This window comes from Coccinella septempunctata, chromosome 2 (genome assembly GCF_907165205.1).
Source record: "Coccinella septempunctata chromosome 2, icCocSept1.1, whole genome shotgun sequence".
Taxonomy (NCBI): Eukaryota; Metazoa; Arthropoda; class Insecta; order Coleoptera; family Coccinellidae; genus Coccinella; species Coccinella septempunctata.
In genome coordinates this window covers 3,409,230-3,428,160 of record NC_058190.1, presented here as the reverse complement: position 1 = coordinate 3,428,160, position 18,931 = coordinate 3,409,230, and the positions used below count along the sequence as shown (strand labels likewise).

Sequence of the window (18,931 nt, the reverse complement as noted above, 5' to 3'; positions counted from 1 at the left end):
TTCAATCTCGACTTCGCTAATTAACAGATTTTAGTATCGATACTAAAATCTGTCTATAAAAGGTTTTTTTTAACTATTTTATTTTATATCTTCTTTTGAACCTTGTATGTGCATTTTCCCATGCTACACAGCGGTTTTAGTCCTATAAAAAAGTTCGTACAGATTTTTGATAAGCATTTTATATCTTATCTCTATTTCTTGTTCATTATGTTCTTCTAGATAGTCGCTGATGATATGTACTGGATCATGTAGGACTAGATCATCTGAATCTCAATTCTCTTCTCTGTTTTACTTTTCTCAGATATCCTGAGAATGATCGGATTGTTTAATTTGTTCGTCACTAGATGGGAAAGTGTGAGATCTATAATGTTATCCAATGCCCTACTTGATAAGGTACCCTACTCTACTAAAGTGCATGCCTTCAATAGCTCACTAGATTATATTGCACAATTTGAAAGAAAGAAGGTATTACACTTTTTTATTTTTGCCAAGTTTTACAATAATAGTTTTATTCTTCTTCAGGGTCTTTCTGTATAAACCGATAAAATTTCATTTCAACACAAAATATCAACATTGATACGAATAACAATTTTTACGTTCACTGTAACGCATCCACTCACACGAAACGAGTTTCTTTTCAGGTCCATGTCTCCAGCCCCCCCAAATTTGAATTTTCACCTTTTTTTGATGCTAAAGTTTTATACTAGTTTTGTACCGAAATGTACCGTTGAAAAAAAGTTTTGTACCCCTAATTAAAATGATGAAAATACGGTTTTCAGTTTGGGGAGGCCGTAGACATGCTCACCCCCACACTTTTGAAATTGCAAATTTTTTATATCTCAAAGTTTTGTACTAGTTTTGTACCGAAATGTACCGTGGAGAAAAAGTTTTGTACCCTAAGATTAAGAGGTCTTAGGAGGGTTTCAAATTGGGGGGGGCTGGAGACATGCATTTCGGAACAAAACTAGTACAAAACTTTGAGATAAAAAAATTTGCAATTTCGGAAGTGGGGGGTGAGCATGTCTACGACCTCCCCAAACTAAAAACCGTATTTTCATCATTTTAATTAGGGGTACAAAACTTTTTTCCAACGGTGCATTTCGGTACAAAACTAGTACAAAACTTTAGTGTCAAAAAAATTTAAAAACTCAAATTTGGGGGGCTGGAGACATAGACCTTTTCTTTTCATAAATTCAGTTACAATTTTGATTTTGAGTTTTTGATTGACAATGTATTTTTCCTTCTTTTATTTCAACATTCCTCCTTCTACTATCTATCAAATCATCTTGTGACAGTATGAAAAGTTTGTTTCGAGTTAGTACTTCCCCATTTATTCGACAATCAAAGATATTCAGAATGCACTCAGTATCTATTGATTATTTCGAAGACTTTCCTTTATTAAATTTTTTTTGGAACGGTTTAGGTTGAAATATTCCGTAGATTTCAGGAGTAATGAACCTCGTAAAGTTTGATTTCATTTTCACTCGAACACCATCCTGCAGTTTCTCCGGAACTTCTATAAGCGGCATTAGCCAGTTTAATTGATCAACATGTGTTTATGTCTTAGCACATAGGTTGAAAAGCCTTCATTATAATAATCGAACATAGCTATTTTCTCACATGTGTAAATATAAGTCGATATTATGAAAAGTATATGGTTTCAATGCTAATGCTGAACAATAACTTGACAGTTGCTTTCACTCTGTTCTGTTAAAATGACTCATTCAATGCTTTAAGTTTGAATTGGGTTATGTTCGATTGATCGATTCATTTCTTGAGTAAAATCACTTCGTTCTAGTATTTCGAAGGACTTGTCGACGAGGAAATTTCACAGATGTTTCCGTCTTTTCATGAGGAAAATCTTGTTAACCACAAATCAACTTGATCTACATGATATGCGCGAGTCTTGATCTTTTCGTATAATAGTCTAGGTTCGATTAAAGTGCAGTTTTGTAATTGCTTATACATAGATATATTAATTCGAAATATGAATGGATACAATACGAATACCAACATCAAAAATATTATTGCTCCATATCACCTCAGGACAGAATGCCTAGCCATTGCAAGCCAACGACGTCAAATTTGCAGAATTTAGGAGGTATCTAAACACCTTGAAGCCATCCAACATACTGAAGGGTTAAAGTTCCGTAGAAATTTTTCCAAACTTTCTGAAAGATTCAGTTTTTGACTTTAAGATTCTATATTTAAAAATTAAGAAGTCTTCGTTGAAAGTTAGAGGAAATGAAGAAAATATAAGAAACTCGTTGAAATCTATGGGAACATGATACTTTGTCATAACATCCCATATAGAATTCATAATGTTTTTAGAGGGTCAATAGAATGTTTCTTTGGCTATATTGTTTAAAGGCCGATCCTCCAATTGGTACAAGCCCTGTAGTTGTTCTGAACGTTCTGGAAATAAGCATTACTCGCTCTAATCCGACTTGTACTTACTCTGAATGTTCTGGAAACTATCATTACACCCTCTAGATTTTTAGGAGTAGATTTAAAAGCTTGTTTGATCAGGGCGTAGCTTAATGAATAGCCTAACCTGCGGGTAAAGGACGATGTGGTAGGAAAATATGTTTTATGTTCAGTAAAAGTCCCTTGGTTTTCGATATATTCGAGATTTTCGAAAATTCACAAAAATTATACCTTTTGTCACTCTTTTTAGTTTCAAGACTTCAAATGAAGGAATTTTTTCAATCTGTTTTTTCGATGATATTCCTGAATAGATGCTCTATCAAGTGTGACTCAGGATTTTTGGTGCGCATGCCCTTTTTTTTTTCAAAAGATCTAAAGTAGTGTGAAAAAAAAAGGTTTCCTTGGTGACAATGTGAGAAAAACATACCTATTTCATTGAGATTCTGAAATAGCTTAAATCACTGTATTTCCAGCATTCAATACGAAAGAATTCTGATTACAATGAATCAAGGCCTAGTTTGATGTAAATCTTCTCTTTAAAATTTGTAAGCAACTGAAATCAGACATGCAAGAAGAAAAAAGCAATCATTAGAAGGTGTAGAGCATGTTTAGGAGCTCTTGGTAGCCAATTTGAATACCTTTTGTGAAACTCAATTCAATAAAACGATATTTAAAATTGCTGTGCTCTCGTTTTCTTCCATTATAAAATTTATAAAATCAATATTTTCGGGTGAATTTTCTCGTTTTCCTTCATGATTAAACTTCACAATCATGAAATCAATATTCGAGTTAATTTCAAGTAGGCAATGAAGTGAATTTCAGCACCTTTGTAATAAAGAAAAAACTCTTGAATTATTTGTGATAAAAAATTATATCTATACTTCATTCAAATTTATTTTAGCAGTCGGTTGGCCATGAAATAATTTTCTCAAGTTTTTGTAACTAGAACGGAGTAAGGTTGGTACTCATGAAATGTCGTTAATGTCATAACGCCGTTGCCACAACTAATATCAATTTTATTACGAAAATGCCGAAAGTGATTGAAAAAAGAGACAGGTTTTCAGGAAGTGCTATTTAGAATTCAGGTCCGCTCATTCAAATAGTTATACCCTGATATTCTAAAATCCACAATATGTCAGACGGTAGCGAACATATTCAATGTAAGAGAATTTATATAATGTTTCATCTGAATCTAAACGACATATATTTCAGCTGGATATTTCCACAATTAGAAAGATTGTGAATGAAGAGGATGACAAAGAATTTCCTTCTATTGGGAGACCCAAAAAAGTGGTGCCATTTGAGAATTTTATGTTTGAGTGAATTAATGCGAAAAGTTTACTGCAGGATTTTCGATAAATGTCATCGGAAAATAAGTTCCCTAAAATGGATTTTTCTATTTTTCATTTGACTTGTCCTATACAATGTAAATGTCTTAAGGTACCAATAAATAACTAATTATTATTATTACATCAATGTATTAAGATGAATAGCCACAAATACGCGCAAGTTGCCCTGTTACTTGCTTATTCATGTGAAATTTTTGTTCAAAGGTGAAGTTCATCTTAACTTGAAACTTCCTTCAATTCCTTTTACTTCCATTGATGCAATATGATTTTTGTTGAAGAATTTAACATTCTTGTAATTATCTGTTAATTCCTTCGGGAGATACCCATTCCCAACCACAGCATCATATGCATTTCCTCTTCGAGTTATTATTTTTGAAACCTACAAATGATGTAAGCCAAAGAAGATAACGAACATTAACTCTCCTCAAGCTAGTGCATATTATGATATACTGATCTCTTGTATTTTTGCAAACAACTGGATTTGGTATGCCTTCAATCAGTTTGTGTAAACTTCAATTATGTTCGTCACATATTTTCCGAAGAGATTCGACATTGTGATAAAATACGTAATAACAGAAACTTTTACGTAGAACGGGCAACATAGCGTTGATTTAAAATCCAAAAATGTTTTGACAAGCTTCACAACCCCACATTTTCGTACTATACAGAGTGAAATGTGTCAAATTTCCATGGCCAACCGACTGCTAAAATAAAAGTGAATGAAGTATACCTACTTTTCCTCATTGAAGCCATCATTACGAAATGAGCAGGCCTAACACTATTAGTCCAATATTTAAAAAAATATAAAAATAATATTTCTCATTTTCCATGATCAGTTCCGTTAGCACACTGTATGGAATACAAATATGAAACGTATTTTTGTTGGTCCTGAAATTTTTTTTTACTGTACTAAGGCCTTTCATCAATCCTGAAAGTGCTAAGATTTACTTCATTACACGAAAATTATTTGAGAATATTGATTTCATAACTTTGGGGTCCAATCATGAAAGAAAACCAGAGAAAATTGCAATTCAAAAATAAGTATCTTTCAATTGAATCAAATTTAACAGACGGTATTTCAAAAAAAAACTATGCATGCTCCCAAAAAATCATTAAATAAAATAGATTGTGCATCTTCTCAGAAATGCAAGTGTTACAGGAGTGGTAAATCGTGTAATTTTGTTGAAATCTCGACAACCCAGTAATTTTTACTGAACCGCCACAATGTCCTCAACACACAGGTATCTTTTCGTGTCGTAGTTTAACAACTCATTTTTGAAAAAATCATATAATGTTGTTAGTTCAATTAGATACTGATTTTCATTAAAGTATATAGGACACATAACTATTATTCTTGATGTATACCACACTGTATAGAATTACAGAGTGTAAAGTCAAGTATTATATCCAGGAGGTAGTGGAACTACATATTTCCAAGAAGATAATGATCACATGTAGCCAGAAGTAGAGAAGTTCCAGCATATTATTGATTTCCCTATATTCTCAAAGGTTGAAATTTTTTTCAAATTTCAGTCGATTACTTACCTTACCCCAAGTCGCATGTATAAAAAAATTGTTATAATCAATTCATTCATATTGGTTATTTTTTTTCCATATGTCACCCATCAACCAAAAGAAATGAAGAAAAAATCGCAATATTTCCTGAATATGCATGAATCAAATTCCCAAAGGAATACATGCAGTATTGTTTTCCATCAAGGAAACCTCTTCAATTATCGTTCACCATTCATCGTCCCACGAAATTAATTTGTTGAAATGAATTTGAAATTTATTCAAAGCCAAAAACATTCTGTATACTTGGACACGGAGATTTGATCAGACTGCATCACGTTTCTTTTGTAAACATACTACATAATCACAATCAACAAATCTGGGAATTTCTGAACAATCTTGATTTTTTATGGTTCTAATAATTCACGTCAGCTCATCAATGTCTTGAGGCCATATTATGGAAATTTCCGTCTTGGACTGTTCTCCTTGCTTGCTCCATTCCAATAAAAGGGTACTGTTTATTTGTTATATGATTATTCATGACAATTAATTCGAGAATATATTTTCGAATATGTTATTCCACAAATTGAATAAAATTTTTTACGCATTTAGTAGCATCCTCGAGGGTGCTGACCATGAAATATCTTTAATTACATTCAGGTGAACGAGGATGAAATAAAAGGATATTTCAGATTGAAATCTGCATTTTTGGAAAACTGAACCTTATACAGATAAACCAAGACAGTCCTCAAATTTTTGAGTTGTATTATGAGTCGAACGATACATCAACGTCTTTTAAATATAGGTTCGTTCTACATTAGTTTTAGGACTCTGATTGAAATTTTAGACGAAATTGATACGACAGCTGAAGATATTTCAAAGTCTTGTCTACTTAGGAACCTTTGTGAAGAATTTCAATAGATTTTCGATTTAAAATTTCTGAAACTTGATCAGTTATGATATGGTTATCAGTAACCATATAATGGTGAGCATTGTCCAAAGAGTCTCTGTTTACTAACATAACTTTAGAGGCAGTGCCAGAGGCAGAGACTACGAAACTGGATGTCTTATTGACGAGACAAGAAGAGAGTTTAGTAAAGTCTCGTCTCGACGGTCTTTTGGGCATCACTACAAGCTCTCTGATTCCTAAGTCTCCAATCCCCTGTACCTTTCCTGGATATTCCTAGGATGGCCTCATGGGCTTATCTATCTATCACAAGATAGAGGGGTGCAAAAAAGTTTTTGGCCGGTGGTATTCTCAATATAATTATACGAGGATGTATTGATATCTAGTTAGCCTAGACCAGTTCCATGCCTAAAAAATATTGCATTACCATAGCAACGAACAATAACTCATTAGAAGTGTCAGAGTGAAGTTTGAGGTCAAAAAAGTGAACCAGAGTTACGCAATAAATAAAAAGAATGAAGATGTCCACCGAAATTATGAAAATCGAGAAATTGGAGTATCGAGCCATCATCAAGTACCTGTATTTAAAAGGGTTAAGAGGTAAGCAGATTTACGAAGATATGCTTAATACCCTTGGTGATCAATGTCGTTCGTATGCGAGCGTGAAAAATTGGATTGCAAGCTTCAAAAGAGGTAAATTTTCCATTGAAGATGATAACCGATCTGTGTCAGTTTCTGTGTCAGTCCCCGAAAATATCCATGCAGCTTATGACATGATTTCATCAGACCGTCGAATTGGGTTAAAACGGATATCTGAAGCACTGATTATTTCATAGGAACGCCTTCATCATATAGTTCAAATCAATTTGGCCATGGGAAAAATTGTTGCAAAATGGATTCCCAAATGTTTGAATGTTGACCAAAAGCGTGCAAGGGTAGAAGCATCGCGTTCGATCTGTGCTCGATTTAGAATCGATGTAGACGTCTTAACCGAATTGTTACTATTGATGGGACTTGGGTACATTTCTACGATCCAGAAAAAAACAACAATCGATGGAATTGCAACACTCTCAAATCTGCTGAAAAAGTTCTTGCTTCGATTTTTTGGTATTGCCATGGAGTAATCATGATTGATTTTTTGGATAAGGGTAGAAGAATAACCGGAGATTACAATTCGACATTACTGACCACTCTACGGGAAAAAATTGAAGAGATAAGACGCGGAAAGCTATCCAAAGGTGTTTTATTTTGCAGGACAACGCCCCTGCACACAAATCACATGTTGCCATGTGAAAAATTCGTGATTTATGGTTTGAATTACTAGAACACCCCCCTTATTCACCAAATTTATCTTCATCCGACTATCATCTCTTTGCTCAACTCAAAAAAAGATTAAAATGTCGTAAATTTTCTTCCAACGAGGAGGTTATAAAAGCTGTGGAGGTCTGGTTTGCAGAGCAAGAAAAAACAGTATTTTTTCAAAGGTCTAGAGACGTTGCAGGTTCGCTGTAATAAATGTATCCAATTAAGAGAAGAATATTTTGAGTAATAAAATATTTTGACATTGAAATATTGTTTGGTTTCATAGTAGGCTAAAGATTTTTCAATATGTATATCCTGGTATATAAATTTGTACGTTGAGATAAAAAAACTATAGTTTTGCTTCACGATCTTTCTTCTTCAAAATACATCCTGCTGAAAACCACAAAAAAATTTTAAATGTTTTTCTGATTCCTTTATCTTATCCACTAGTTTTAATCGACGAAAAGATCTCTCGGGAAGTTATCGAAGTTCAAGCAGTGGCTATACTCTGTCTCAGATTATTACAGAATCAAATGTTTCTATGCGTCATCAATATATCATCATTTTTTATCATAGGTACTTTCATTAAAGCATAATCCATTCATTACCATATTTGTTTTGGAATTTCTTGTTGCATCATTACTTCCACGTCTTCAACACTGTCGATAAGAAGTTGACATTTTAAATGTCACGTAGCTTCAATAATGTGACCGGACTTCGAAATGCTCATTGTCAATGAAAAATCCAGTCATCATCGTGATCGTATCAAACTTCATTAGATTAAATTTTCTTTGATGTAGTTCTTTTCATTATCTTGATAAAAAGAAATACTTATAGGGGTGATGAATTTTGAATATCATTCCGTTAAAAATACATTAGACGCTTGATGAATTATTCACTTTGTTGTTCTCATGACTTCGTTTTCATAATGTTGATAAAATCGTGATTAGAGAAAATTCGCATACGATGAGTGAGTAGAAAAAAAGCAAGCACCTTTATTCCCTTCCTGTTTATCGTTTGTTTTTCTGTATTATCATGGTGGGTTCATGCAACTTTTCCTTATGACCAATATCAAAAAACCAAGAAAATATAGCAAAGGAGGCGAAATTCAGCAATTCGTCAGAAATATGGGGCTTATGTCAAACTTAATTGACAGAACAGGTATCGTTATCAGTGGCATAGCAAAGACAACAGATAAAGTTAGAAAAAAGATCATTTTGATGGACTTTTGTGAGAAAATGTTGTTTATCTGATGAATGAGTCAAAGGAAGTGCTACAGATACTTTCACAAGGAAATTATTTAAATTTATTGTACTGTAGGTACTACCTAATTTTATGTGAGTTACGCCAATGAGCGCTCGATGTCATTCTGCGCGAAAGTGTGACGTAGATGGGGGCAAAATCCGAGTATTTCCGAGGCGACCATTTCCAGGTCCATCTCCAGTATCTGGGATGGCTTCAAAAGATCACTTTCATTATCTCTTCCAAAGTCCAAAGCATTTTTTGCATTGGCTTGCCATGTTGAGGCATTCCGTCACTAGGTGATCAAGAGTTTCCTTCTCCTTACAATGTTTGCACTCGTCAGGTTCTTCTAAACTCATTCTCATTAGCTGCTTTCTGAGGAGCTAATACCTTGTAAGAAATTCATCAAGGAGGTGTAGTAAAATCTTACTAGGATCCAGATATTTCTTAGATGTTCGTGCTTGAGTTCCAAGGAAAATTTTGGAATCAACCAGCTTTGGAAGATTCCTTCAGTCCAGATCAATTTTCTTTCGGGTTTTCCGTTCTTCTTTTGGTATATTTTCCTGTACCACAGAATTCATTCATGACCCTTTACTGGAAGTGTGGGAGCCTTTTGATTTCCTTAGATTACTGACTGACAAGATTCCACACCTTCTCATTTCGCCTATTTCGTCGAGTTTTTTCTCCTATTGCAACTGAAAATTGATTACATGAGTGCTCAGTGTTTAAATACAGCCTAACTGTAAGAGCTATGACACACTTCTTTGTGAAGTTGAATCGATTTTTTTCTTAACATTAGGTATATACGTAGCGTAAGCATAAGATTTTAATATGTCAATCATTATCAATTGAATATAGATTATTGAATGTTATAATAATTTCAGTTTTCATCTCATCGAATACATAAGTTTTCTAGGCGTCTTCAACAATTATTTTTTGTTAAGTCATTTAATCAGCAAGAATAACTTATAAAGTATTGGATATGGATAAGAAATAAGTGAAATAAAAAAAGAACTAAGCCGCTCTCATTGTCTGTTATGAAAGCAAACTACTTAGATCTTTCTGATTATTTATTCAATCTATCATAACAAGTCCACTCCAAAGTGGGAATAAATAAAAGGTGCGTACTATAAGAAATAACAGCAGATAAAATTATCTATGCAATCAAAGTTGCACAGTTATTTCATTGATGAAATTCATTAGGATTCATTATGAAATGAATAGGATGTTAAATATCGACACGAGAGAAAAAATCAGTCCCCGGCCGTCTGCATGTATGGTGATATGAAATATTATTTGGCACATTGAATAAATGTATTTGACAGTTGGGCAGATATCTAAGAAATCGTGAAATTCATTTTACATGGTGGGTTCTCGAACTTTCAAGAACTTTCTAAATTTATGTGATACGCTCCTTCAAATCAAATGATATTTGATTGTAGTTTTCTGGAACCTCATTACGAATTTCGGATGAATCGGTGATTCCATTCAAGAAATAGAGTGGTTTTAATTTCCATTCAAATTTGAAAACCACCCTGTAAATCATAATCTTTAATTGATGGGGGTTTTTGGTAATCCTCTAGGTGTTCTTTATCTACCATTGAAATTTTTTCCATCTTATGCAGGACAGCCTGTATAAAATACCCACACTATTTTTCAACAAGGATTCACCTCTTTAAGTTTATCGCAATTATTCATTTACAACCTGTATACATATACATACAGGCTGGGCCATCCATAACTTTCCACCCCGAATTTTGAGCTTTGGGATGGGATAACGAAAAAACGCTCAGACAGGTCAAATTTTGTTGAAAGGGGGACAAAGAAGGGTGTTCAAATGAGTTTGGTATCACTACCCCTCTAGCCGCAAGCCCTAACAGCTCTCATTTTTGAATAAAGAAAGGGTCGAGCAGCACCTTTTTGGAAAGGCAATTCGATTTCCTGCATGAGTGAATTTTTTTTATCGCTTTATTATTATACAGAGTGACTTAGTATTCCATCAATAAATTTCACACACCTGCAACGTCTCTAAACCTTTCAAAAAAAAAAATTCTTCTTGCTCTGCAAACCAGACATCTACAGCTTTTATTACCTCCTCGCTGAAAGAAAATTTACGACCTTTTTTTTTCGAGTTAAGGAAAGAGATGATAGTCGGATGGAGCCAAATCTGGTGAATAAGCGGGGAGGTTCTAGTAATTCAAACTCTTAGGCCTTGTCCCACCAAAGCAACGCAGCGTGTATCTTTTGTGTTCATCCCATGTTTTCTATAGGGCGTTGTCTCACTAAAGCTACGCATCAGCAACGCTACAGTAATTTGAACGCGTTGAAATCGTGTAGCTGTGGCGTCTCTGTTGCTAAGCTTTGGTGGGTCAAAGCCCTTAATCACGAATTTTTTACATTGGCAACATGAGATTTGTGTGCAGGGGCGTTGTCCTGCAAAAACAAAACACCTTTGGAGAGCTTTCCTCTTCTTTTCTCTCTAATTTTTTCCCGTAGAATGGTCAGTAATATCGAATAGTAATCTACAGTTATTGTTTCACCCTTATCCAAAAAATCAATCAAGATTACTAGATGACAATCCCAAAAAACTGATGCAAGAACTTTTCCAGCAGATTTTTGGACACGAAACTTCTTAGGTCTTGGAGAACCAAAGTGTCGCAATTTCATCGATTGTTGCTTTGTTTCTGGATTGTACAAATATATCCAAGTCTCATCCATATCAACAATTCGATTTAAGAAGTCTACATCGTTTTCAAATCGCGCGCAGATCGAAAGCGGGCAAGGGTAGAAGCTTGCCCGCTTTTGGTCAACATTCAAACATTTGGGGACCAATTTGGAGCAATTTTTCCCATGGCCAAATTGATTTGAACTATATGATGAAGGCGTTCGTATGAAATATTCAGTGCTTCAGATATCCGTTGGAATATAGATACAAAAGGAATGGAAAATAAACATTTGTTGTTGTCTAAAGACTGGAGTGAGATAGTTGCTTAGTGTCACCAATCACAATTGAGAAAGTTGACTTTGACATCATTGTCACGTCAATTTTCCGTTCAAAAACGTAGAAGCTATATAAATTCATTTACTTTACGCCACTGCCTTAGTGTCGCGCTAGACAGAGAAGCATCGAATGTTTGTACCACAACAAATACATTCATAGCACGTCAATGTCCATTCCATGTATTTATGTTCTTCTGAGGTTTTAGCACAATTCGACGGCCTGATAAAATCATGTCATGAATTGCATCGATATTTTCGGGGACTGACACAGAAACTGGCCCTCCCGATCGGTCAGCATCTTCAATGGAAAATTTACCTCTTTTGAAGACATTGATCACCAAGGGTATCAAGCATATCTTCGTAAATCTGCTTACCTCTTAACCCTTTTAAATGCAGGATCTTGATGATGGTTCGATACTCCAATTTTTCGATTTTCACAATTTCGGAGGACTTTCTTTTAATTTATTGCCTATGAGCGTATGTCTGGTTTACTTTTTTGACCTTTACTTCCCACTGACACTTCTAATGAGTTATTGTTCGTTGCTATGGTAACGCAATATTTTTTTATGGATGGAACTGATCTAGGCTAACTTGATATCAATACATCCTCGTATATTGTTCAATAATAGTTCGCCCGTAATTTTTATTACAGCATATTATATCTATTACTAACTACCCAATCATTCATTCCGTTCTTTTACTTGGTTATTAGCCTAGAGTTGACCACATTCTCTTTGGGAAAAAATACTCCAATATATCAAATTTGATTAATTGAATCTAACCTCACAATCGCAAATCTCCGTTCGCTTTCTTGAAGCCGCCTTATAATCTTTCGCATAAAAAAGACCCAAAAGAATCAACAAAAGTGAAACTGAATGAAAGTATATTTTCCACATTTATGATTAGGTATACCATACCTCAACATAAACGCAGTGACAAGGAAGTTTCTGCTACTAACACTGACAACATGAGAATGTTAAATTAGAGAACCTCATGATAGCGCAGAGAGAATCAAATCGAAGAAATCATTTTGTCTTAAAGCCATATTCCTGAGTTTTGGTTTTGATAATCGAAAAGTGGACACGTTATTTTTTTTACACATTTTATTCGAATACAAAAAATATTTCTTATTGGACCTCAGGTCAATTGCCCTTTGCTTGTAAGCAATAAAGTTGTGATATTATTAATATTATTATTTTTTATTGTTCTTAATCTCACTTTAGCCTTGGATATGTAAATCTTTCCAAAAATATGAACTAAGATCAAAGAAGCAAGTAATAAACATATCTGAAATAAATTGGTATTTTTGTTAATTCCGATGAAAATGATGAATTCAAAAACTTTTTTCAAATAATAATATAGAATATTTTTTTTCTCTGAAATGGAATTCATTATATATTTTTTCAAGGAATTCTACCGGAAGCTCTCGAGACCAATTGCTTACGCTGTACAGAGAAGCAGAAGGCTGTGACATACCAATCAATCAAACGTTTGAAGAAGGAATATCCGAAGACCTGGGCTCTGCTCGAGACCAAATGGGACCCCAACAATGTATATGTCAGGAGATTCGAAGAGTCCTTCAGACAAACACCTTCCACTCCTGCCCCAGAGAACGAAATCATAATTGAAAATAGGTTCGGTGATTCGGATGATGACGTTACCAAGCCTTCAACAACAACAAAAACCAAAATCAAGACGACTAAACCAACAACCGTCACTGTACCTATAAGTTCTACGACACCTTCAACATCCAAGTCAACCAGGAGACCCTCGATAAATAGTTTAACTTCGGCTTCAGAAAATAAACCTTTAAGTGTACCACAGAATAATCAGAACACAGGAACGCGAGTCACTGGAGTCAATGTGACAAATCAGGTAAACCAAGAAGATAAATCTGGTAACAAAATAGAACTTTCATACTCTGTACAGACTTCTTCAACTCCTAGAGTCCCACCTATTTTCACCACTTCTTCTGCACTAACTTCTGTAACACAAAACTCTAAACCCATTGATTCAGCTGGAGTTATCTTTGATATTCCCCAATCGAGTGTGAATTATTCCCAAACCACACAATTTCCTCAGAAGAAAATCGTACCAACAAAAATTACCAATGTTAAAGAACTGCCAGTTAAGAAGACACCAACCAGGCAGCCTGATCCCATATCCCAGTTAGTCTTTTCATTCCTCAACGCCAACAAACCATCCACGAGTAAACCCAGAAATTCTCTCGATAAAATTTCGACAACTACAAGTCCGCCAGAAAGTCCCAACCTTCAAATCAGATTGCCCAAAATTTCGGGTCTCATTAGAAGAGCAGGTATGCGGAATAGACTCAGGTTAGAATCGAACACGACAGTTCAGATCAGCCTCAGAAAACCAGAAATTCAGGTCAGATTGCCGGGTATTACCGTAAATAACAGAGTCGAGGGGTTCAATCCTATTGGTAATGTAGTCAGAGGTCTGGCTAATGCTGGTGACAGAATTATTGAAACAGGTACTTCGATAGCCGATAGTGTACTCACATCGGTAAGGGATCTGTTCACCCCACCGGCCAGAAGAAATCGGGCTTCACGAAGAACCTGATTACCAATTTTGTATAAATATTTGTATCATATATCATACAGATTGGGTAGAAAGTAACGCACATAATTTATATCTTCGGTATTTAATATTATCTAGAAAAATGCTCGAACAGATGGATTTTTATATCGAACTAGCTGTGTTCTCCTGCTCTGCAAGACGAATTCGTTTTACTCAAATTCACTTTTCTCTAGTATCCTCTACTCTTCTCTACTCTACTTTACTGTAATCTACTCTACTCTACTCTTCCCTACTCTACTCTTCCCTACTCTACTCTTCCCTACTCTACTCTTCCCTACTCTACTCTTCCCTACTCTACTCTACTTCACTCTTCGCTTCTCTACTCTTCTCTATTTCATTCTACTCTTCTTCTCTTACCTCTCCTTTACTTCACTCTATACTACTATATCTAACATACATTTACTTTTCCGTACTCTTAGGCCTTCCTTAGAAGGCCCCCTCTAAACAACAGTTTAGGCTGTCCTGAGATCTAGAGATTACTTCGAACAATCATACAAACACACACAGACAGACGGACAGACAAATATTACTCTACTCTTCTATACCCTACACATCCGCTCTACTCTACACTATTCAGCAGTTAGACAGACAAAAAAATTCAAAAGAGCTTTCTCTACTTTACACTACCTTCTTTTTCTCTACTCTACTCTCTTTTTCTCTACTCTACTCTTCTCTTCTCTACCCTTCTTACCTACCTATGTTTACATCTTTTATACTTTAATGAGGCCTTCCTTGGAGGGTCTCCTCTAGTCAACAGCCTAGGTCTTAAATAAGAAATCAAAAGAAGACTCTATTCTAATCTACTCTACTCTTTTCTGTCCTTCTCTAGACTTCTCTTTTCTACTCTTCTCTCTACCTTACCCATCTGCTCTACTCTACACTATTCAACAATCAGACAGACGAAAAAATTCAAGAGTTTTTACAAAATTACAGAGTCTGCTCTACTCTTCCCTACTTCACTGTGCTCTGCTTTGCTCTACTCGACTCTACTCTACTCACCTAAATGTCGTTTACTTCTTTTAAACTTCTTCCTTGGAAAGGTGCACTCTTTTCAACAGCCTAGGTCTTAAATAAGAAATCAAAAGAAGACTCTATTCTAATCTACTCTACTCTTTTCTGTCCTTCTCTAGACTTCTCTATTCTACTCTTCTCTCTACCTTACCCATCTGCTCTACTCTACACTATTCAACAATCAGACAGACGAAAAAATTCAAGAGTTTTTACAAAATTACAGAGTCTGCTCTACTCTTCCCTACTTCACTGTGCTCTGCTTTGCTCTACTCGACTCTACTCTACTCACCTAAATGTCGTTTACTTCTTTTAAACTTCTTCCTTAAAAGGTGCACTCTTTTCAACAGCCTAGGTCTTAAATAAGAAATCAAAAGAAGACTCTATTCTAATCTACTCTACTCTTTTCTGTCCTTCTCTAGACTTCTCTATTCTACTCTTCTCTCTACCTTACCCATCTGCTCTACTCTACACTATTCAACAATCAGACAGACGAAAAAATTCAAGAGTTTTTACAAAATTACAGAGTCTGCTCTACTCTTCCCTACTTCACTGTGCTCTGCTTTGCTCTACTCGACTCTACTCTACTCACCTAAATGTCGTTTACTTCTTTTAAACTTCTTCCTTGAAAGGTGCACTCTTTTCAACAGCCTAGGTCTCGTAAAAATTAGTAAGAGAAAAAAGAAGGAAAAACAGAGAGAGAAACAACAAAAATTGAAAGAGTTGTTTCAGAATTACAGACACTCTGCTCTACTTCACCCTGCTGTAGTCCGCTCTACTTAATTTAACTATATACTCCACTCTATTATACTCTACTCTAATCTACCCTAACTGCTCTATTCTTACCTACTTCACTCCACTTTACTTTATTTGACCCTGGTCTACTCTACTTTACTCTTCTCTGCTTTACTCCACTTTACTCTACTTCACTTTACTCCGCTATACTCCACTCTACTCTACTCTACTCTACTCTACTCTACTCTACTCTACTCTACTCTACTCTACTCTACTCTACTCTACTCTACTCTACTCTACTCTACTCTACTCTACTCTACTCTACTCTACTCTACTCTACTCTACTCTACTCTACTCTACCCTACTCTTTTCTGTCCTTCTCCAGACTTCTCTTATCTATTCCACTCTACGTTTCCTTATTTTCTAACATTTTTGTGAACTATAGCTTTCTTTGGAGGTTCCCATACTCAACAAAGTCTAGGTCTCGTGTAAATCAGAAAGAAAAGAGGAATAAACGAACAGTCAGGCAGACAAAAAATATTAAAAGAGTTGTTTCACAACTACAGTCAGTCTGCTCTACTCCACCCTGCTGTACTCTGGTCCACTATATTTTTCTATATACTCTTCTCTAACTTTCTCTAGTCTTCTTTACTGTAATCTACTCTGCTGTACGTTTCCTAATTTTCCTAAATTTTTTGTACTCTAAAGCTTCTTTTCTTGACGGATAAGTGTCCGTCAATTCCAAGCGTTATCCGTCGGAGAAGCTGAGTATTGTTGCTCTGATGAGGTCAAATGAGACTGAAACCTTTGCCATCACATACTCTTCTTCGGTGGAACGTTTTCCCCATTCGTTGTCCTGACGATGACAAATTGTTCTATTCATATCGTAACACTTGTTGATAATTGTATCAGCAGGTGGTACCCATCTGAATTAATTCTTATTATAATTTAAAATAAAATTGACCAGTTCGAGATATTTCTATAGGAGTATCGAAGATCTGGATTTTGTGCGTTAATTTTTATTCACTCTGTATACATTCTCGTTGGGAAGGTCTCATCAGCATCATATTATTAATGTTATTGTCGTACATGTATATTATCATAATTCCACATTTTATTCATTCTTTTCTTCGTCCATGAGCTTTTGCTTCTCTTTTCTTGTAAATCGTTCTCCCTACAAAATATGAATTTGAAAATGAACAACATACAAAATAATTCACATTGAAACAAACTTCTGTTTGTGGAATTCAGATAATTCAGTACAAAACAGCGTGTTATAATATCAAAAGAAGAACAAATGTTGGACTCCCTCTGAAATTCTGTTCATTTTCTTATTCATATGCTAATTTATGAATTATCTTCATTTTATAGAATACCGCTTCTTGTTTATTTCCATAAATATCAACTTTAAGCTTTTTCTCTGTACAAAATGCATTTTTGAACAAATATTTAGGTACATATTCTCATTGCTTGTATCATGGTTGTGAATATTGTAGAAATTAACTTGTTTTGAACTAATTTTAATGCAATACTATGTATTGTTCAGATAGAGCTTCATCTTTCAATGTATATTTATCTTTTATTGAATAAACTTCAATCCTTTATCCTGGGCCTATTCATTCATCAACGTTATTGTTATTTCTGTTTATTTTGGTGAATCCGCTAAAAGTTATTCATTCGATAACTTGCATGCTAAGAGGGAATTGTTTTGTGAAACAGGGCTCCATTATTACGGGGACAACATGAATACCTTAAATGTAAGAGAGTTGGTTTCTATTACATTCCAAAGCCTAATTTTCGTCTGTATCATATTGTACAATGATGTTCTGCCAATTGCTTCTTCGACATTCTATACATGTTAAGAAATTGCTGAAAACTCAGTATTCACAAGTTGGGCAGCCATTTGAGTTTCTGTTTGTTTCACTATTATGCTCTGATAATACTAAAGTACTATATTATATCAGTAGCAAGGGGTTGACTTTATTCAAGGGCAGAAAAAATTCGACCAGACACTGAGTCCTACTTTCTTCCTTCGGGCGCATCCACCATATTTAAAAACGGCTGTGCCTATGCCACGAATATCTATGTGACTTATGACAGTTACCCAAAATAAATGTTTCATTACCCATTACCCCCCGCCTTTAATCTGCCCATCTTACTTCTCTCATTCACTTCCCCAAAAACGCATTCCTAAGTGATTTCCCACCCGATATCTATCAATCTGAAATCAACGGCCACATCAGGCAATACACAATACGTGCCAAGCCAAGCTTTCTATCAATTTAACACCAATTCCAGAGACATTGTCTCTGCCGATTCTCTGACAACTACAATATGTAGAATTCGTTCCAAACCTCGTTCCAAACATTATTGTTGTCCTTTCCACCTGAACAAAATTAAAGTTTTCAAATAAAAAATTTTATTTCGAATATTTAAATCTGTGGATCTTTCAAACAGAGTTACCTACATTCAGCCCCAATTTTTCGATTTCTAAAGAGATATGCTTTATTTTTTAATATCAAATTATTCAAAAACGGCGCATTTCACCAGAAAATATCAGGAATACTTCTATTTTCCAAAATATTCGAATATTCATTAGTGAAAGTTCAACTTCTGTTGAATGCCATTAAACTCGTATGATTTCAAGCAATAGGCAGGCAGAAAATAAATACAAAAACTGAGTTTTTCCCTCTCGAATCTATAAGTTATAACCAACGATCTTCGTTATCGAAAATGTCCAAAAAATAATTAATATGCACAGAAAACTCTTCTTCTTTCCTATATGTATAAGGATCTTAATTTTACATACCAGAACCCTCTACTGATAATATTTTTTGTATATTTTAGG

The 18,931-nt window shown here is 34.8% G+C and overlaps 1 protein-coding gene across 1 annotated transcript in view; it reads left to right on the top strand.

Moving 5' to 3' along the window:
• The window catches only part of LOC123307467 (eukaryotic translation initiation factor 4 gamma-like), a 53,831-nt gene extending 39,248 nt beyond the window's left edge, over window positions 1-14,583 (top strand). Inside the window, exon 2 of the mRNA XM_044889794.1 lies at window positions 13,148-14,583. Coding sequence (XP_044745729.1) covers window positions 13,148-14,322 — 1,175 coding nt within the window. The 3' untranslated portion in view covers window positions 14,323-14,583. The remainder of the gene's footprint in view (window positions 1-13,147) is intronic.
• The last annotated feature ends 4,348 nt before the right edge of the window (window positions 14,584-18,931 follow it).